Source organism: Actinia tenebrosa, unplaced genomic scaffold (genome assembly GCF_029948245.1).
Source record: "Actinia tenebrosa isolate PJP-AT-01 unplaced genomic scaffold, QUT_ActTen_1.0 PGA_scaffold16__25_contigs__length_10494907, whole genome shotgun sequence".
Classification (NCBI taxonomy): Eukaryota; Metazoa; Cnidaria; class Anthozoa; order Actiniaria; family Actiniidae; genus Actinia; species Actinia tenebrosa.
The window spans coordinates 2,246,648-2,260,143 of NW_028292576.1; the positions used below are offsets into that span (position 1 = coordinate 2,246,648).

At 35.7% G+C, this 13,496-nt stretch overlaps 1 protein-coding gene across 1 annotated transcript; it reads left to right on the plus strand.

Moving 5' to 3' along the window:
• Positions 1-1,726: 1,726 nt before the first annotated feature.
• LOC116298090 (glycine receptor subunit alpha-3) lies at positions 1,727-11,046 on the plus strand. Its single transcript, XM_031706454.2, has 9 exons — positions 1,727-1,846; positions 2,157-2,239; positions 5,622-5,769; positions 6,209-6,426; positions 6,501-6,583; positions 6,700-6,837; positions 8,207-8,421; positions 8,851-9,030; positions 9,498-11,046. The coding sequence occupies exons 2-9, from the start codon at positions 2,175-2,177 to the stop codon at positions 9,765-9,767; spliced, it is 1,317 nt and encodes a 438-aa protein (XP_031562314.1). The 5' UTR covers positions 1,727-1,846; positions 2,157-2,174; the 3' UTR covers positions 9,768-11,046.
• Positions 11,047-13,496: the final 2,450 nt, after the last annotated feature.

Below are 13,496 nucleotides of genomic sequence, written 5' to 3' on the forward strand. Positions count from 1 at the left end.
AAAAAGGTTCCTAAACAGTCCCTCAAAAAAAAAAAGCTATAAAACTTACCCAAGATACGAGGTTTGCTTTGATGTAGGTATGGAAAACAGGTTAAAAACAAACCTGACAAAACCCAATGTTGTTGAGTTTGCACGATCCAAAAATGTGCACATCATGTACAAATCTTAAGGAAATGTCACTTGTTCTCGAATATTTAGTCGGATTTTCCAATCCTTTTTGTAGAATCTTTATGTTTACATCCTTTTCATTAATTTTTTCAAGACATTTTCGTGAAAACTAATTTTTCAGACTCGTCTTTCCAGTGTGAATGAGAAAAGGTACGACGAATGTGATTCGCTTATTTGCCAAAGTGTGGAGAATCGAAATTTGATCAGACGATAAAACGATTTAACAATCTTAAAATATCTTCTGCTATATCATTAAAGCGATAGAGACTAAATTCTTATGACTTTACCGGGGAAATAGAGCACTTGGGATGTTGGGATAAACACTCGAAAAAGTTCAAAAATCACTCGCCTCCGCCTCGAAACAAGCGTGTTTATCCCAACATCCCGCGTGCTCTATTTCACCGGTAGAGTCATAGAACTTAGTCTCTATTGCTTAAATAATTTTAATAGGGAGACTTATAGGTCAACCAAATCACCTGCGGTAAATCTACTAACAGTTTTCTGAAAGCCAAATTAAAAAGTCTTCTTTCTGAGATCTTTTTAATAATTTCCTGAGCAATTTTAACGTATTTTATTTTATTTTTTAACATAACTTGAACATTTCATTTAACATGATCATGAAATACTATTTTCACTGGCAGTTATCGAACCATTTCCAATTTGAATTTAAATGCTTACTACAACCGGGATGTCAAACCTCTTGTTTCAGTTTAGCAGGAAAATATATTTTATTCATTTTCTTCAGGACTAACGGTAGACATATTTTTAGATTTTCTTTTCTTTACTTCTTATTTCTTTTATTGTTCCTTATTAAGTTAAAACCCTAAGGCATAAAGAGGAGCTAACGCTTGAATTCAGTAGTAAAAGCAAAAATAGTTCCAAAAATCAGTCTCAATTGGCTCTATAGCTTCCTCCACCGTATTGGATTTTGCGTAAACGGGAGAAATTCCTTGTCAACCCACTTTGTGCCCACAAGGCGCAAGAGAGATTTTGAAAAAAAGGGGACAAAGGGACGGGTTTGCATACTGTACTCCTTTTTGATAAAATACGAAAACCACAACACGACTTCCAACTGGATAAATTTTATCTTTTTCTTTACTTTAATTAAACTCAAATTCCAATCATTTACAAATTTGATTTTGATCGATGGATAGAGAGAAAACTAGTTCGGAACATAACAGCAATCTAGATCAATATCTTAGTTATCAGTACTTTCTCACGTCTTATTAAATATTCATCGTATACATAAAAGGTGTTTTTTTTAGAATTTATGATATTCAGTCTCTCTATTTCTTTGTCACAGACAATTAACTCACTTATTATTCATAACATTTATCTCGGCTAGAAATAATAATAATTATCATTAGGATAATAATAAACACGACAAAAGATACTAAGGAAAAATATATATAAACGACAATAACAAAAAAAATTCCGTGTCTAGCAGTCTGGAAGTCAAAAAGGAAAAGCATTACCAAACAATGGGTGATGTTGAGTGTGGTAGACCTAAACAAAGACGTTTATTGATTTCAGAAAGATCTTAATGCCATTGCTCTCTATATAAATATTCATTGGGCACTTTGTTTGGTGTCAATACATCTCATACCCGCAAACAAAAGTTCGCAGAGCAAACAGATCCCTGCCTAGTTCGAAACACCTCATCACAAATACCCAGAAGGTAAGTTTTAAGGAATGTTCAAAAACACCCTCGCACAATAACAACATCTTAGAAGGCAGTCTTGAGTACAATTGAACATGTTTAATCCAACATTAGTTGGAATTTATTTTCTCGATTCATCACAATCAAGCAGTTGCATTGCGACAAGGTGTTGCTTCTTTGAGTTTTTTGTAAATATGTTCTTTTAATGGGATTCTTCGTTTTTCTCCCAAGTATCTAGCACAGATTTTCCTTCATAATATTTCAGATATTGGACTAGTAGAATTGCACGTGTTTTTTTTTTTTTTTTTTTTTTTTTTTTTTCCAACAGGATTAATTAACACCAAGTATGAGAAAACGGGAATTCATTTGCTTGTCAATATTACTGCACTTGTGCTCAACACATGGCGACAAGTAAGTATAATATCATGGTCCTTCGCAAACGCTAAGTAGAGAGAGTCTGCCCTAACACACCATGACTATAAAATCAAGCACGGCATTGACCCAGTGCAGTGTCAGCTAGTGTTTCTGTCCGACAAAATTAGCGAAATTCTGATGCCTTTGAATTTCCATGTTCATGATTCGTAAAATGTCACTTTAACTGAAGTATGGATGTTAAAAACCCTCAGGGGAAACGAGTCTCTCTAGCATCATAAAGGGTAATAACCATTTGAATATAACTGCATATTGGCTGTAATTATATATGTAGATATAAACTCCTTTAGCGCTCATATATAGGTTTAGCGCTTTATAGAAATCTCATTGTGATTTAAAGTACATAAATAGATATGGATCACTATAGTGAATGACTAGTGCAGAAGAGTTACCACTACTACTTCATCGACTATGAAACACGAGGAGAATTTAAAAATATCACCACTTTTAAAGCGAGTACCGCATACAGATAAAAATCTTCTCTCGGCACTGACAATTCTTCGAAAAGAACTGATATGGGCAACCCTAGCTGCTAGCCGTTTCGCTTTGATTTATCATGCTATAAATATTCGATAAGATAAAATAAAAAATCAATTCCAATATTTAAAAAAACATTGGCTTCTCATCGTAAAAAGATAAACGTAACAAGCAAGTAAATATACGCGGCAGAGTTGCTTCATTTTAATATTTAAGGTTGTATTGTTGAATTAAATTGGAAAAAAAATATTATTGCTTTTGTAACAGGTCTTCAGTTTATTGACAAAGTTACGTTGAATCTGCTGGCCAGTCAATGATAACAGAAACATAGAATAGTACACACAAACACATCATGTATACAAAACAAAGTTCGAGTACTTCAGTATATACGTTAGTACATTTTAATCACCTGTTTACGGAAACTAAAGATAAGTTTCTATCTGGGAAAATGTGTTCTTTTCCTTCTTTTTCATCTAGTTTTGTTGATTGACATGACGCCGTGCGGTAGAACCAAAACCTGTGGTCCGACTCTTCGTTATTTCTTTAGTCTTATTCTGCTGTTTCTCCAAGATGCATCACTCGAATCATGTGAATTTTTTTCACCATTCAAATACTCACTTTATGTAGAATCAATATTGAGTTGGGTGGTATAAGCTCTTTAAAGTTTGACACATCTTACAATATTCTCAGTATAGATTCTACATAAGGTGTGTAGTATATGACCTTTTTTCATAGTTTGAGATGATGCTTCTTGAAGTTACAAAGGTTTGTTATTGTCGTTTGCTAGTGCCTGTGACGTCAGGAAGCACTGACCACCAATATTTACAGATAATAATAATAAATAAATATACATATATTCGAATAGGGAAATAATGGCAGGGCACTGACTTCTGGCAATAACTATTACACTAGTAGGTCGGAGTACAAGATTTTGTAGTTTAGGAATAATATTATTAAATATAGGAGAAAATAAATATCAAATATAAGACAAAATATTACACACACAAACACATACAATACATGATAACTATTAGTTTGGAATAAAAGTCGGGAAAGTCATTTTTGTTAATTTGTTGTTCCTTGTAATTCAAAACACTGTGGAAACCAATTAGCTACTATATATGTGGAAACCATGCAATTAGCTACTATATATGCGGAAAACAATTAGCTACTACATATGTGGAAACCAATTAGCTACTATATATGTGGAAACCAATTAGTTACTATATATGTGGAAACCAATTAGAAAAATGATTTTTATAATGATGAAATCCCTGAAGTCACAGGCACTAGCATACGACAAAAATGAACTTTTACAACTCCAAAACGCATCATCTAAACTATGAATGTTTCAGTTGGTCATTGAACTACTCATAGATTCTATACCGAGAATATTGTCACATATGTCATGGGTACTTAATCTAATTACCCTCTAATCATTAATCATTCATGCATAATTGAATATTAGTGTCAGGCAGGGTCACGAAATATAATGTAGATAGTAATGGTAATTTTAATGCAAGCTTCTATATAATAATAACGGTGTTCTTATATAGCGCATTTTACATGGTCTCAATGCGCTTCACAATCATGACCAGTGGAGGACTTTACGGGCTGCGTATTTAGGCGCTAGTAGCAGCCGTGCAGCTTACAATCATGAGTGATTTGTTAGTAAGTTAGTATTAATGCCTCCAGATTGGGATAGGCTGTTGAACCGGGAGACAATCCCCTACTCTTACATGAATAATTCAACAGGTTCTTTTATGTCTCCCATTTACTGTAGGTTAGGAAGGGTTGGGAGACAGGGCATACGGTTTTAATTCCTTGTCCGAGAAGACTTGAAGGTCTAACCATTTGCAGATGTAATTACAAAGGCAGCACCTTCTCCTCAGTTATTTTAAGACCCTGAGTGTTGGTCCGGCCGAGGCTTGAACCACGACCTCCCGCACAACAGACCGACGCTCTTACTACCTAAGCTATACGTCTGGTAAATGACAAGGACAGACGAATATATTTATAGACACTGGCTCTTTACACATACTTGCTTGCCATCGTACATGGTATATTTGCTTTCTACCTTACACTCAAGAAGTACCAGCGGGTTTTGGCTATTTTGTTTAAATAGTAAATTGCTAATCGAGACGTATATAAGTGAAAGCTAAAGATGCCGGAGTTTATACATATTCTTGCTACCAGAGAAACCTGCCCCCCCCCCCCCCCCCCCACCCCTTTTACCCCAGCGGTCCACAAGAGAGGACTGTTCGTTGTATTTTAGGAATGGTCAATGCTTAGCGTGCGTATGTCCAGTTCTGGTTGCTAAGCACGAAAGAAGAGTAAGAATCGAACGAGGATAGCCGAGTGCAACTCTAGCTTTTTGAGTGCTTAAACAACCTCCCGCGTGCATTCAGAACTGGATATACGCACAACTACGCATTGACCATTGCTTTTATAACATTGCAAAACCGTGAAAAATATTTTTTTATCAAAAAAAATTATTCAAATTTTGTTCTAAAGAAATCTTTATTACTTGGCGCGCGCTAATCAATCACCTCAGCGCGCACCATTCGTTTCTGGATGCACGCTCGTGCACGCTAATTAATAAATCATAACCGGCTCGTAGCTATGTTATAAAATTGCACAGCTTGGTTTCTGCTCTGCTAGAATGTGAATTACCCCTGCTGCGGTAACAATTATCAAAGAGATTCATGTTCCTTGCCTGATATTCATTCATTCCCATGACTAACGTATATTTACATATACGCTCACTTTTTTATTAGCTGCATCGCTGCCTCACAAGAAAGGCAAATGAACTTAACCCTAGGATTCAACTTGAGCACAAGTCATTTGATGTTATTCCCCACTTACTTTATTTCTTAACTTATAGATATAATATGACAACAGACGCGTTGAAGAAGTTATTTGATGAAAGCAGATATGACAGAAGAATAAGACCTTTTTTCCAAACAGACAAGATAAATGTGACAGTGGGTATGTCTGTGGTCAATTTTGGTCAAATCCGTGAAGTCTTCATGGTATGTACGTGAAACATGCATATTTACCAAGACCGTACTTAAGTTTTTTCACAGCCATTTTCAAAAGCAGCACTTTACTTTTTGACTGTAGAGGATAAAAGCAATTGGCAGGTCGCCTGATCGCTTCGGTCACTCCTAAATAACTGATGCGATAACAGAAAACGCCTAAGAACGTCTACTGACCAACAGGAACGGCTTGCGCATTGCTCAAACCGCTAATCAGTATCACCTAGGAAAGGAAAGGAGGGGGTGATAAATTGCGTATATATAGTCATTATTTTGTAAAAATAAACTTGAAACTTGAAACTTGAAACTTGAATGAGGAGAGGGAATAATCAAAACAAAATTAAAAAGAGTCGAAATGGGAAGAAAAAAGGAAGGGAAAAGATATATAGCCAAATCCAATAGGGTAAAAAATTTAATTTTTTTTTTCTTTAAGGATTTTTCCCTTGATATATTCTTCTATCAACAATGGTATGACGAGCGTCTAAAGCATGACCTAAGGTATCCCATAACCCTAGGTGGTGAATACCGACGCTTAATTTGGATGCCTGATACATTTTTTCTCAACGTCAAGACAGCAAAGTTTCATAACGTGCCGGCTGATAACAGTAAAATATCCATCTTTCCTGATGGTCGAACAAGATATAGTACAAGGTAAGAATGGCAAGCCATAAACTAGAGAGATCATTACTGAAGTACAGTACTCATAACGTATCTGTTAAATCAAGGTTGACGATAACTGCAGGCTGTGAGATGAACTTAAAAGATTATCCACTCGATGAACAATCTTGTAACCTAACTATTCTTAGCTGTAAGTAACATATTCATTGGTCTTATTTTTTTTTCATGCGTAATATACTACAACACTACTTTCGTCACCTATCTTTATGGGCATGCACAAAATTAGTATTTTTTCCCTCAAACTAGATGCATTTATGGCTCACGAGCTCGATTACAATTGGGATGGCAAAGCATCGAAAGCCATTATCGTTATCAACAAAGCCATGAACGAGTTTGACTTGAGTGGATTTGAAACCTCGAAAGAAATATACCCTTACGTAACAGGTGAGAGAGGTGATGTACCGGCGATACGTGCCTGTTCAACGGCATGTCAATGGACCAAATCTATTTCATGAGCGTAATGTTTTGCCCATTTCAGACCACGTGTCACTCCCTTGAGAATAATATTCATTCATGTTTAAATTGTATCCATATTTGTGTGTCTTCTCATGTGCAACCGTTAATCAAAGAAACGATAGTCTACGGAATGACACGTAATCTGAAACGGGACAACCGTTAAATTAGATCTATTATTTTGCTGTTGTAAGTGCTTTTGCCTATTGTTGTTCGTGCTGTTGTGGTTGGTGGTAGTAACGGTTTTTGTCAATATTGTTGTTCGTGTTCTTGTTGTTACTGGTATTTTTGCCGTTATTAATGGTTCGTGTTCTTGTTGGCGGTGGTGGTGGGTGTTTTTGTCAATATTGTTGTTCGTGTTCTTGTTGTTACTGGTGTTTATGCCGTTATTAATGGTTCGTGTTATTGTTGGTGGTTTATTTTTCAATATTAATATTCAATCTTTGTTTGCTGCCCAAAATTATTGGTAAAAATCGATCAAGTGATTTTGCTTTGTCTTAAAATTGTGTGTTATTGAAATATTTAGTGATTTAGAGGAGAAAATATATTAAACATGGTCATAAATCAATACCATCAAACAGGAAAAACAAATTGATTGGGATGTGTCGATTTTCAAGACAAAAACAATGAAATTTTGGGTCTTTTGCTATGTTTTGAATTCCGAAAACACAGCGTTATCTTGGATGTAATTGTGCTACGTATGTAGCTTTGTCAGAGAAAGATAGAAAGATGATTATTTTCTTCGAACTTTGACTGAAACTAATTGTAAATTTATTTATTCAGTTTACGATGTATTTACCCAATTTTTGGCTTATACATTGAGGTTTTTCTTCTTATTTAGTCGCATTATCAATATTTTTGCTTATATTTGTTTGGTCTGTCATCGTCAGAATCGGCGAAAGTCGTGTATCTCAGTGTACTCAGATTGCATATCAAAAGAGTTAGAGACTTAAAGTTCATGTTTTGTTAACAAAAACGCGCACTTGCTGACTGTACAATAAACTTGAAATATCTTCACGCTGGAAACATATATTGGGAAATGTATCCTCCCACTGTACAGACTTCAAGTGCGTGTATTTGTAAACAATCACTAACATCCGTCTCTAACTCCTAATTATTGCTCGTAGTATTATTATCATTGGTGTTTTGTCGTTATTGTTGTTTGAGTTGTTGTTATTATTATTGTTTTAGTATCGTTATTGTCGTATATATGTATATATAATTTGTGCCTTCAGAAGCCTTTCTTCAATTCATATAATATATATTTATTTACTTATTGTCTTCTTGCTTGAATTTTTAGGTCGATGGACTCATTTGACAGCAACGTTTTCTTTCAGTCGTCGGCTTGGTTATTCCCTGATCCAGGTTTATGCACCGACCTTATTGATAGTTATGTTATCTTGGTTATCGTTCTGGATATCCCAAGACGCAGTCCCAGCAAGAGTAGCTCTTGGGGTAACGACAGTCCTTACAATTGTCACTCTCATGGGATCGTTCAGGTCACAGGTTCCAAAGGTAAACTAATGAAATAACTTCTAATTAACTAGACTAATGAGGTAGCTGAGGTCATGGGTTACTAAGAAGACAAAAGCAGTATTTGGCAATGACACTCATAATTTGGAAATACTTGGATTGGAAAAGTACGGATGGCCTATCAGTGGCTTAGCGTTTTGCATGCGATTCAACAGACGGGTTCGATTCCCAAATCGTTATCATTTTTGAATATACTTTTTAGTTGCTATGAGTGCTACTCTCTTAAGAATTTAAGTTATGTGTTCCACAGGTAACTCAACCAAGTACTACTTGAACGTGAGACTGCGAAAGCTGGGTTAGAAAAATATAACGAGAACCTTCAGCAAGCTCTTCAGCAATTAATCTGCTTTCTAGAGCACTTTTTATAAGAATTCTCATAAGGTTTTGTTTTGTTCTTTATTTTCCCTCTAGGTGTCTTACATAAAAGCCATCGATTTGTTCTTCATCGTATCTTTCATATTCGTCTTTGGGGCGGTCCTGGAATATGTAGTCGTTTTGCTATGCACTGCTGTTCGCGAGCAAAAGAGAAAAGCCAAAAACAATGATGATAACCGCAATACCAGTGAAGAAATCATGTTGGATGTATTAGACGTAAGTAAATCATAATCAAGCCCAAAGAGCAAAAACGTACACCACGTCACAATTTGCTAAGAGAAAAACCAAGTTGTGTTTTTGAATGAAGACACCAAAATGCTTTAATTTGTTCACAGTCAATTTAGTGTTTTAGGGTCTTTAATTAAATCTCATATGACTGAAGGCTTGCTTGTCTTGGTAATCAAACCAAATACGTGGTTCATTTTTGAGCAACTGGGCCCATGTCAGCAGCCTTTTTTTATTTTTATTTTGTCGCTACGTTTTATGGCTTTGCTCATGTATTAATCTTTATTGCCAATTAAGATAGGAATAGACCTTTTTGCTTATACGATTGCCATCTTGAATCGTGGGATGCCGGGGGGGGGGGGGGGGGGGGGGTAAACCGCGAACAAACTTAGCATAGATGGCCGCATTATCCGTAAAAAAGTATATTATCATAATTTTTATATCGTATGCATCAACAGAAAAATCAAGAAAACGATCAACAAAGAGATGACATCGAAACCGTCTTTTCTAAAAAGGGTTTCCGACATAGGATAGCACGTGGAAGTAAAATAGACAAGACAAGGAAATTAGTTCGTTTTGCATTCATTGAACAAAATGCAAGCAAAGTTGACAAGGTCTCAAGATATATGTTTCCCTTAGCATACACCTTTTTCAATATCGCTTATTGGATGTATTACTCTTTTGGAACGTTCAAGAGCAGCGGTTCCATGAAGCATTCTAAGCAATGAAAGTTTATTTTTTCCTTCAATAAATTATTACTACATTCCAGCTGGCTTGGCATGCAACAGGAAGACAGACGTTTTGATTCATTGGATATCGTGCTTTCCATTTAGACGGCATCAAGTTTGGCCTAGCAAAGATACCATGCTAGTATTCAATTAACCTTGTGAAACTAAACCTGATTTATCTAAAAAACGGACAGTAAATAAGGAACCACGAATAACCTAATATATGCTAATATGATGACAGATTAATAGACCTTAATGAATTTATAAAACCTTCCGCTTTAATCATGTTTCGTAGGCGCTTGTACATGAAAATCAGTAGACCTGCGTTTCAACTGATCTGTAGTGGCCACGAATACCATTACGGCAGCCACAGAATGGGAATGGCCTGCGGTCAAGAATAATGCTCGTACTGAATTAAAAACATGAGAAAAGGTACCACCTTGGAGTGTTCTAAATACTATTTAATTCCGCGTTAAATACGCATGCCTCAAGAAACTTACTAATTTCGTCTATAGCCTTTGGCACAGTATACTTGGTACACGCTAAATTTAAAATTTCATATACATATATTCGCAATATTTTATATGCTGGCATACAATGTGGCATATGCGAACTTCATATCAGAATAAAAAGAACAGTGATATTGATTACTATAAGAACTACTAAGAAGGATTAATGAAAAATACCACTTGCATTTGATGAAAGTGGCTTAATATCACAAGTGCGTACTGGCAGGAGTGATATTAAGCCTTTTTCAAAAAATGCCAGTGGTTTTTTTCATTAATTCTTCAAGAACTAAGGTGTTGTTTCCTTTTAATAATAAATCTTCATAAAAAATTCGCGTTTCTGAAGTAAAAAAATAAATAATTGACAGCATTCAGCTCTATGGTAAAACGTTTTCGGATTTTAAGAAGAAATCACTTCAGTTCAGAAACAAGGATTTTATGTAGATGTGATATTAAAAAACTAGTCGAATTATCAGTACGATGTCAAGTAAAAGAAACTTGAAGCATTTTTCAATAATATATGATAACTATAAAAATATACAAAAAATTAAAAAATAAAACAGTGAGTAAAAATGTCGACAGTTATTTTCTAGTACTAAGCTCTGGATGCGCGCAAATGGCGAGCATGAGCGGGAGAGAAAATGAGTTTACTCAAGTCAAGTGGGAAATCTTAAGAGATACCTATATACTTAATGCATTAATATGAATTAGGTCGGTAGCTTTTATCAAAACTATTGTATACACCTAGTTCAAATTAAAAAACGTTCAAAAAAGCCTTGTCGGTTGTATATCTAAACCTTAGATCGAACAATGTTGTCTCCTTTTAGACTGAAATATGAGGGGGGTGGGGAGAGGGTGAGATAAAGGAAATAAAAATAAGAGTATCCAGAGAAATAAATCAATTAAGTGGAATGACAACCAATCAAAATCGGCAAGATGATCAATTAATCAATTGGCATGCATGAGTTCCACTCATGGTACTACATCAGTCATTATGTTATAATTCCAACTTTGATATAAGAGAAAAATGAACTGCAGTCGATTCCTCCATAATGAAGCCACCTACTTTCGCAGTTTTTAGATATGAGAACATGAAAAGATTCAGTTAAAAAAAAAAGGGATTCACTGATAAAATGAGTTGGTACAATAAATCTAAGGAAGAACAAATCCATATGAAGATAATTTTAAAAAGTCGTTTGTTTTTGATTGGGAAATGAAACTACACAGGGTAAAAATAAGCTACGATATCTTTGTGGTTGTCTTCGTTTTTCTGTGCGTTTGCGTGTTTGTTTGGCTTTTTTGTTGTTGTTGTTGTTTTTTTCTTCGTCGTTGTCTTTTTGCTGTTGTTGTTGTCGATTGTTGATTGTTGATTGTTTGTCGATTATGTTGGTTACAGTGCATGCGCTATGACCACAAAAAGAAAAAGTTTCATTCATTTTGACTCAAAAGCGGACTATAGCGGCTATAGTTCTAACAGAGATATTCCTCTATTTGATGATTTTACTTTTTCACAATGATCCTGGTTTGACGTTATTATGTTGTGACTTCTATTGAATATCTCGGAAGCGAAAATTTTATAAGGGCTCTGAAATCAGGAAGAAATCCTGTACGAGGTTGGATAGGCACTTTTAAAGCCCAAGAGGCTGTCGAGTATACAACTAAGAACACCAGAAAGCTTCCCTATAAATTAAGTAAAATATGATCAGAAATCTCAAATTGAGAAATAGATTCAACACAAGTAATGAATAAATCTAATAATTTATGAGGAAATCATTAAAATTGATAGCTACTTCGCATGCAGTTTACTGGGTAAATATGAACAAAAGGATCGACGAGATCACGAGAACATGCACCACACCAGGGCCGTAATCAGGTGGGGACCACCATAAAAGCTTAAGGTCCGCTCATCCATCTCCTTCCCAGCTCAAACAATCAATGGCCGATTTTATTCGATGTGCACCCTCCCTGTAAAAGTCCTGGTTACGGCCCGCTGCACATGCCATGAACAGCAACCTAGAAATACAAGAGAACCAACGATTGTAACGGAAATACCACCAGGGTATGGCACACTGTGGGAACTGATTTGCTCTACATAGATGGCAACGACTTCTACTCCATGTTCCAATTCGTAAGACAAATGTTGAAAGGCAAAAACAAGCAACACAGTGGTCGAGATCATAAAGCAGATATTTAGCGAACAAGGAGTCCCCAAGGTGGTATATCAGGTGATCTTTTTTTGACAGCCAATCGAAAACCAGCGAATAATCGCGCAGGAAGAAATCTGATCAGGCGGCCCATCAAAAAAAACCTGGCGAACGAAAAAATTGCTCTGAATCTTTGCTTCCCTAGCCTCTTCTCTCCCTTTAATGAATGCTCAAATCGAATAATGAAATCAAGAATCCACATACAGTCAATTCAAAAAATGTTGTCGTCGACCAGCTCAAGCTTACGCGACTGGACCGAAAGGAACTCTGGGTAGCAATCATTGAAGCCGAGTTGACTCCATAATTTTATTTGACTAGTTATGCTTGGTTTACAGCACGAAACTTCGTAGGCGAGCGGGAAGTGTCGAACTAGACTTTTTGTTAATGCCTTCATATTTTCGAAATTGTGAACTGAATCATAACTACTTTGTTTTCCTTTCCCTAAACCCAAAGACATGCATTTGATGGATTGTTTCTGGCCATTATTATCTTATTACTAATTCAGAACGAATAGGCTTGTCACGTAGGCTTGAGCCGGTTGACGACAACGTTTTTTAAATTGACTTTATAAAGTCATTAATGACCTCTACGTGTTTACACTTGAGGTGGTTTGACTGTAAATACCTGTTCCAAAAACATCAAGAATAGTTGTCATTTTTTGTCTGTATTTGTATATTACCCAGATTTTAGTTTACATTTGCATTTTAAAACCTCAATTTGTAGGATTACACTTGATTATTCGTCGGTAAAACTCGACCGTGTAAACTAAAACTTCGGTATCATCCGCATATTGCATTGTCGGTTATGGCATTAGGAGGCAGCCCCGCGGGAAAAAAACATCCCGACCGTAAATACTAGAATCAGCATAATTTAGAACAATAACATATTTGATATTGAGGTTTGAACTAGGCAGTTCATATGCCGCTCATATATATTACAGCCAATTATCTCTAAGGTGATGCGTTCATGAAAAACCTCAAAAAACAAACAAATTACGGTATCATATTTTGACATCATAA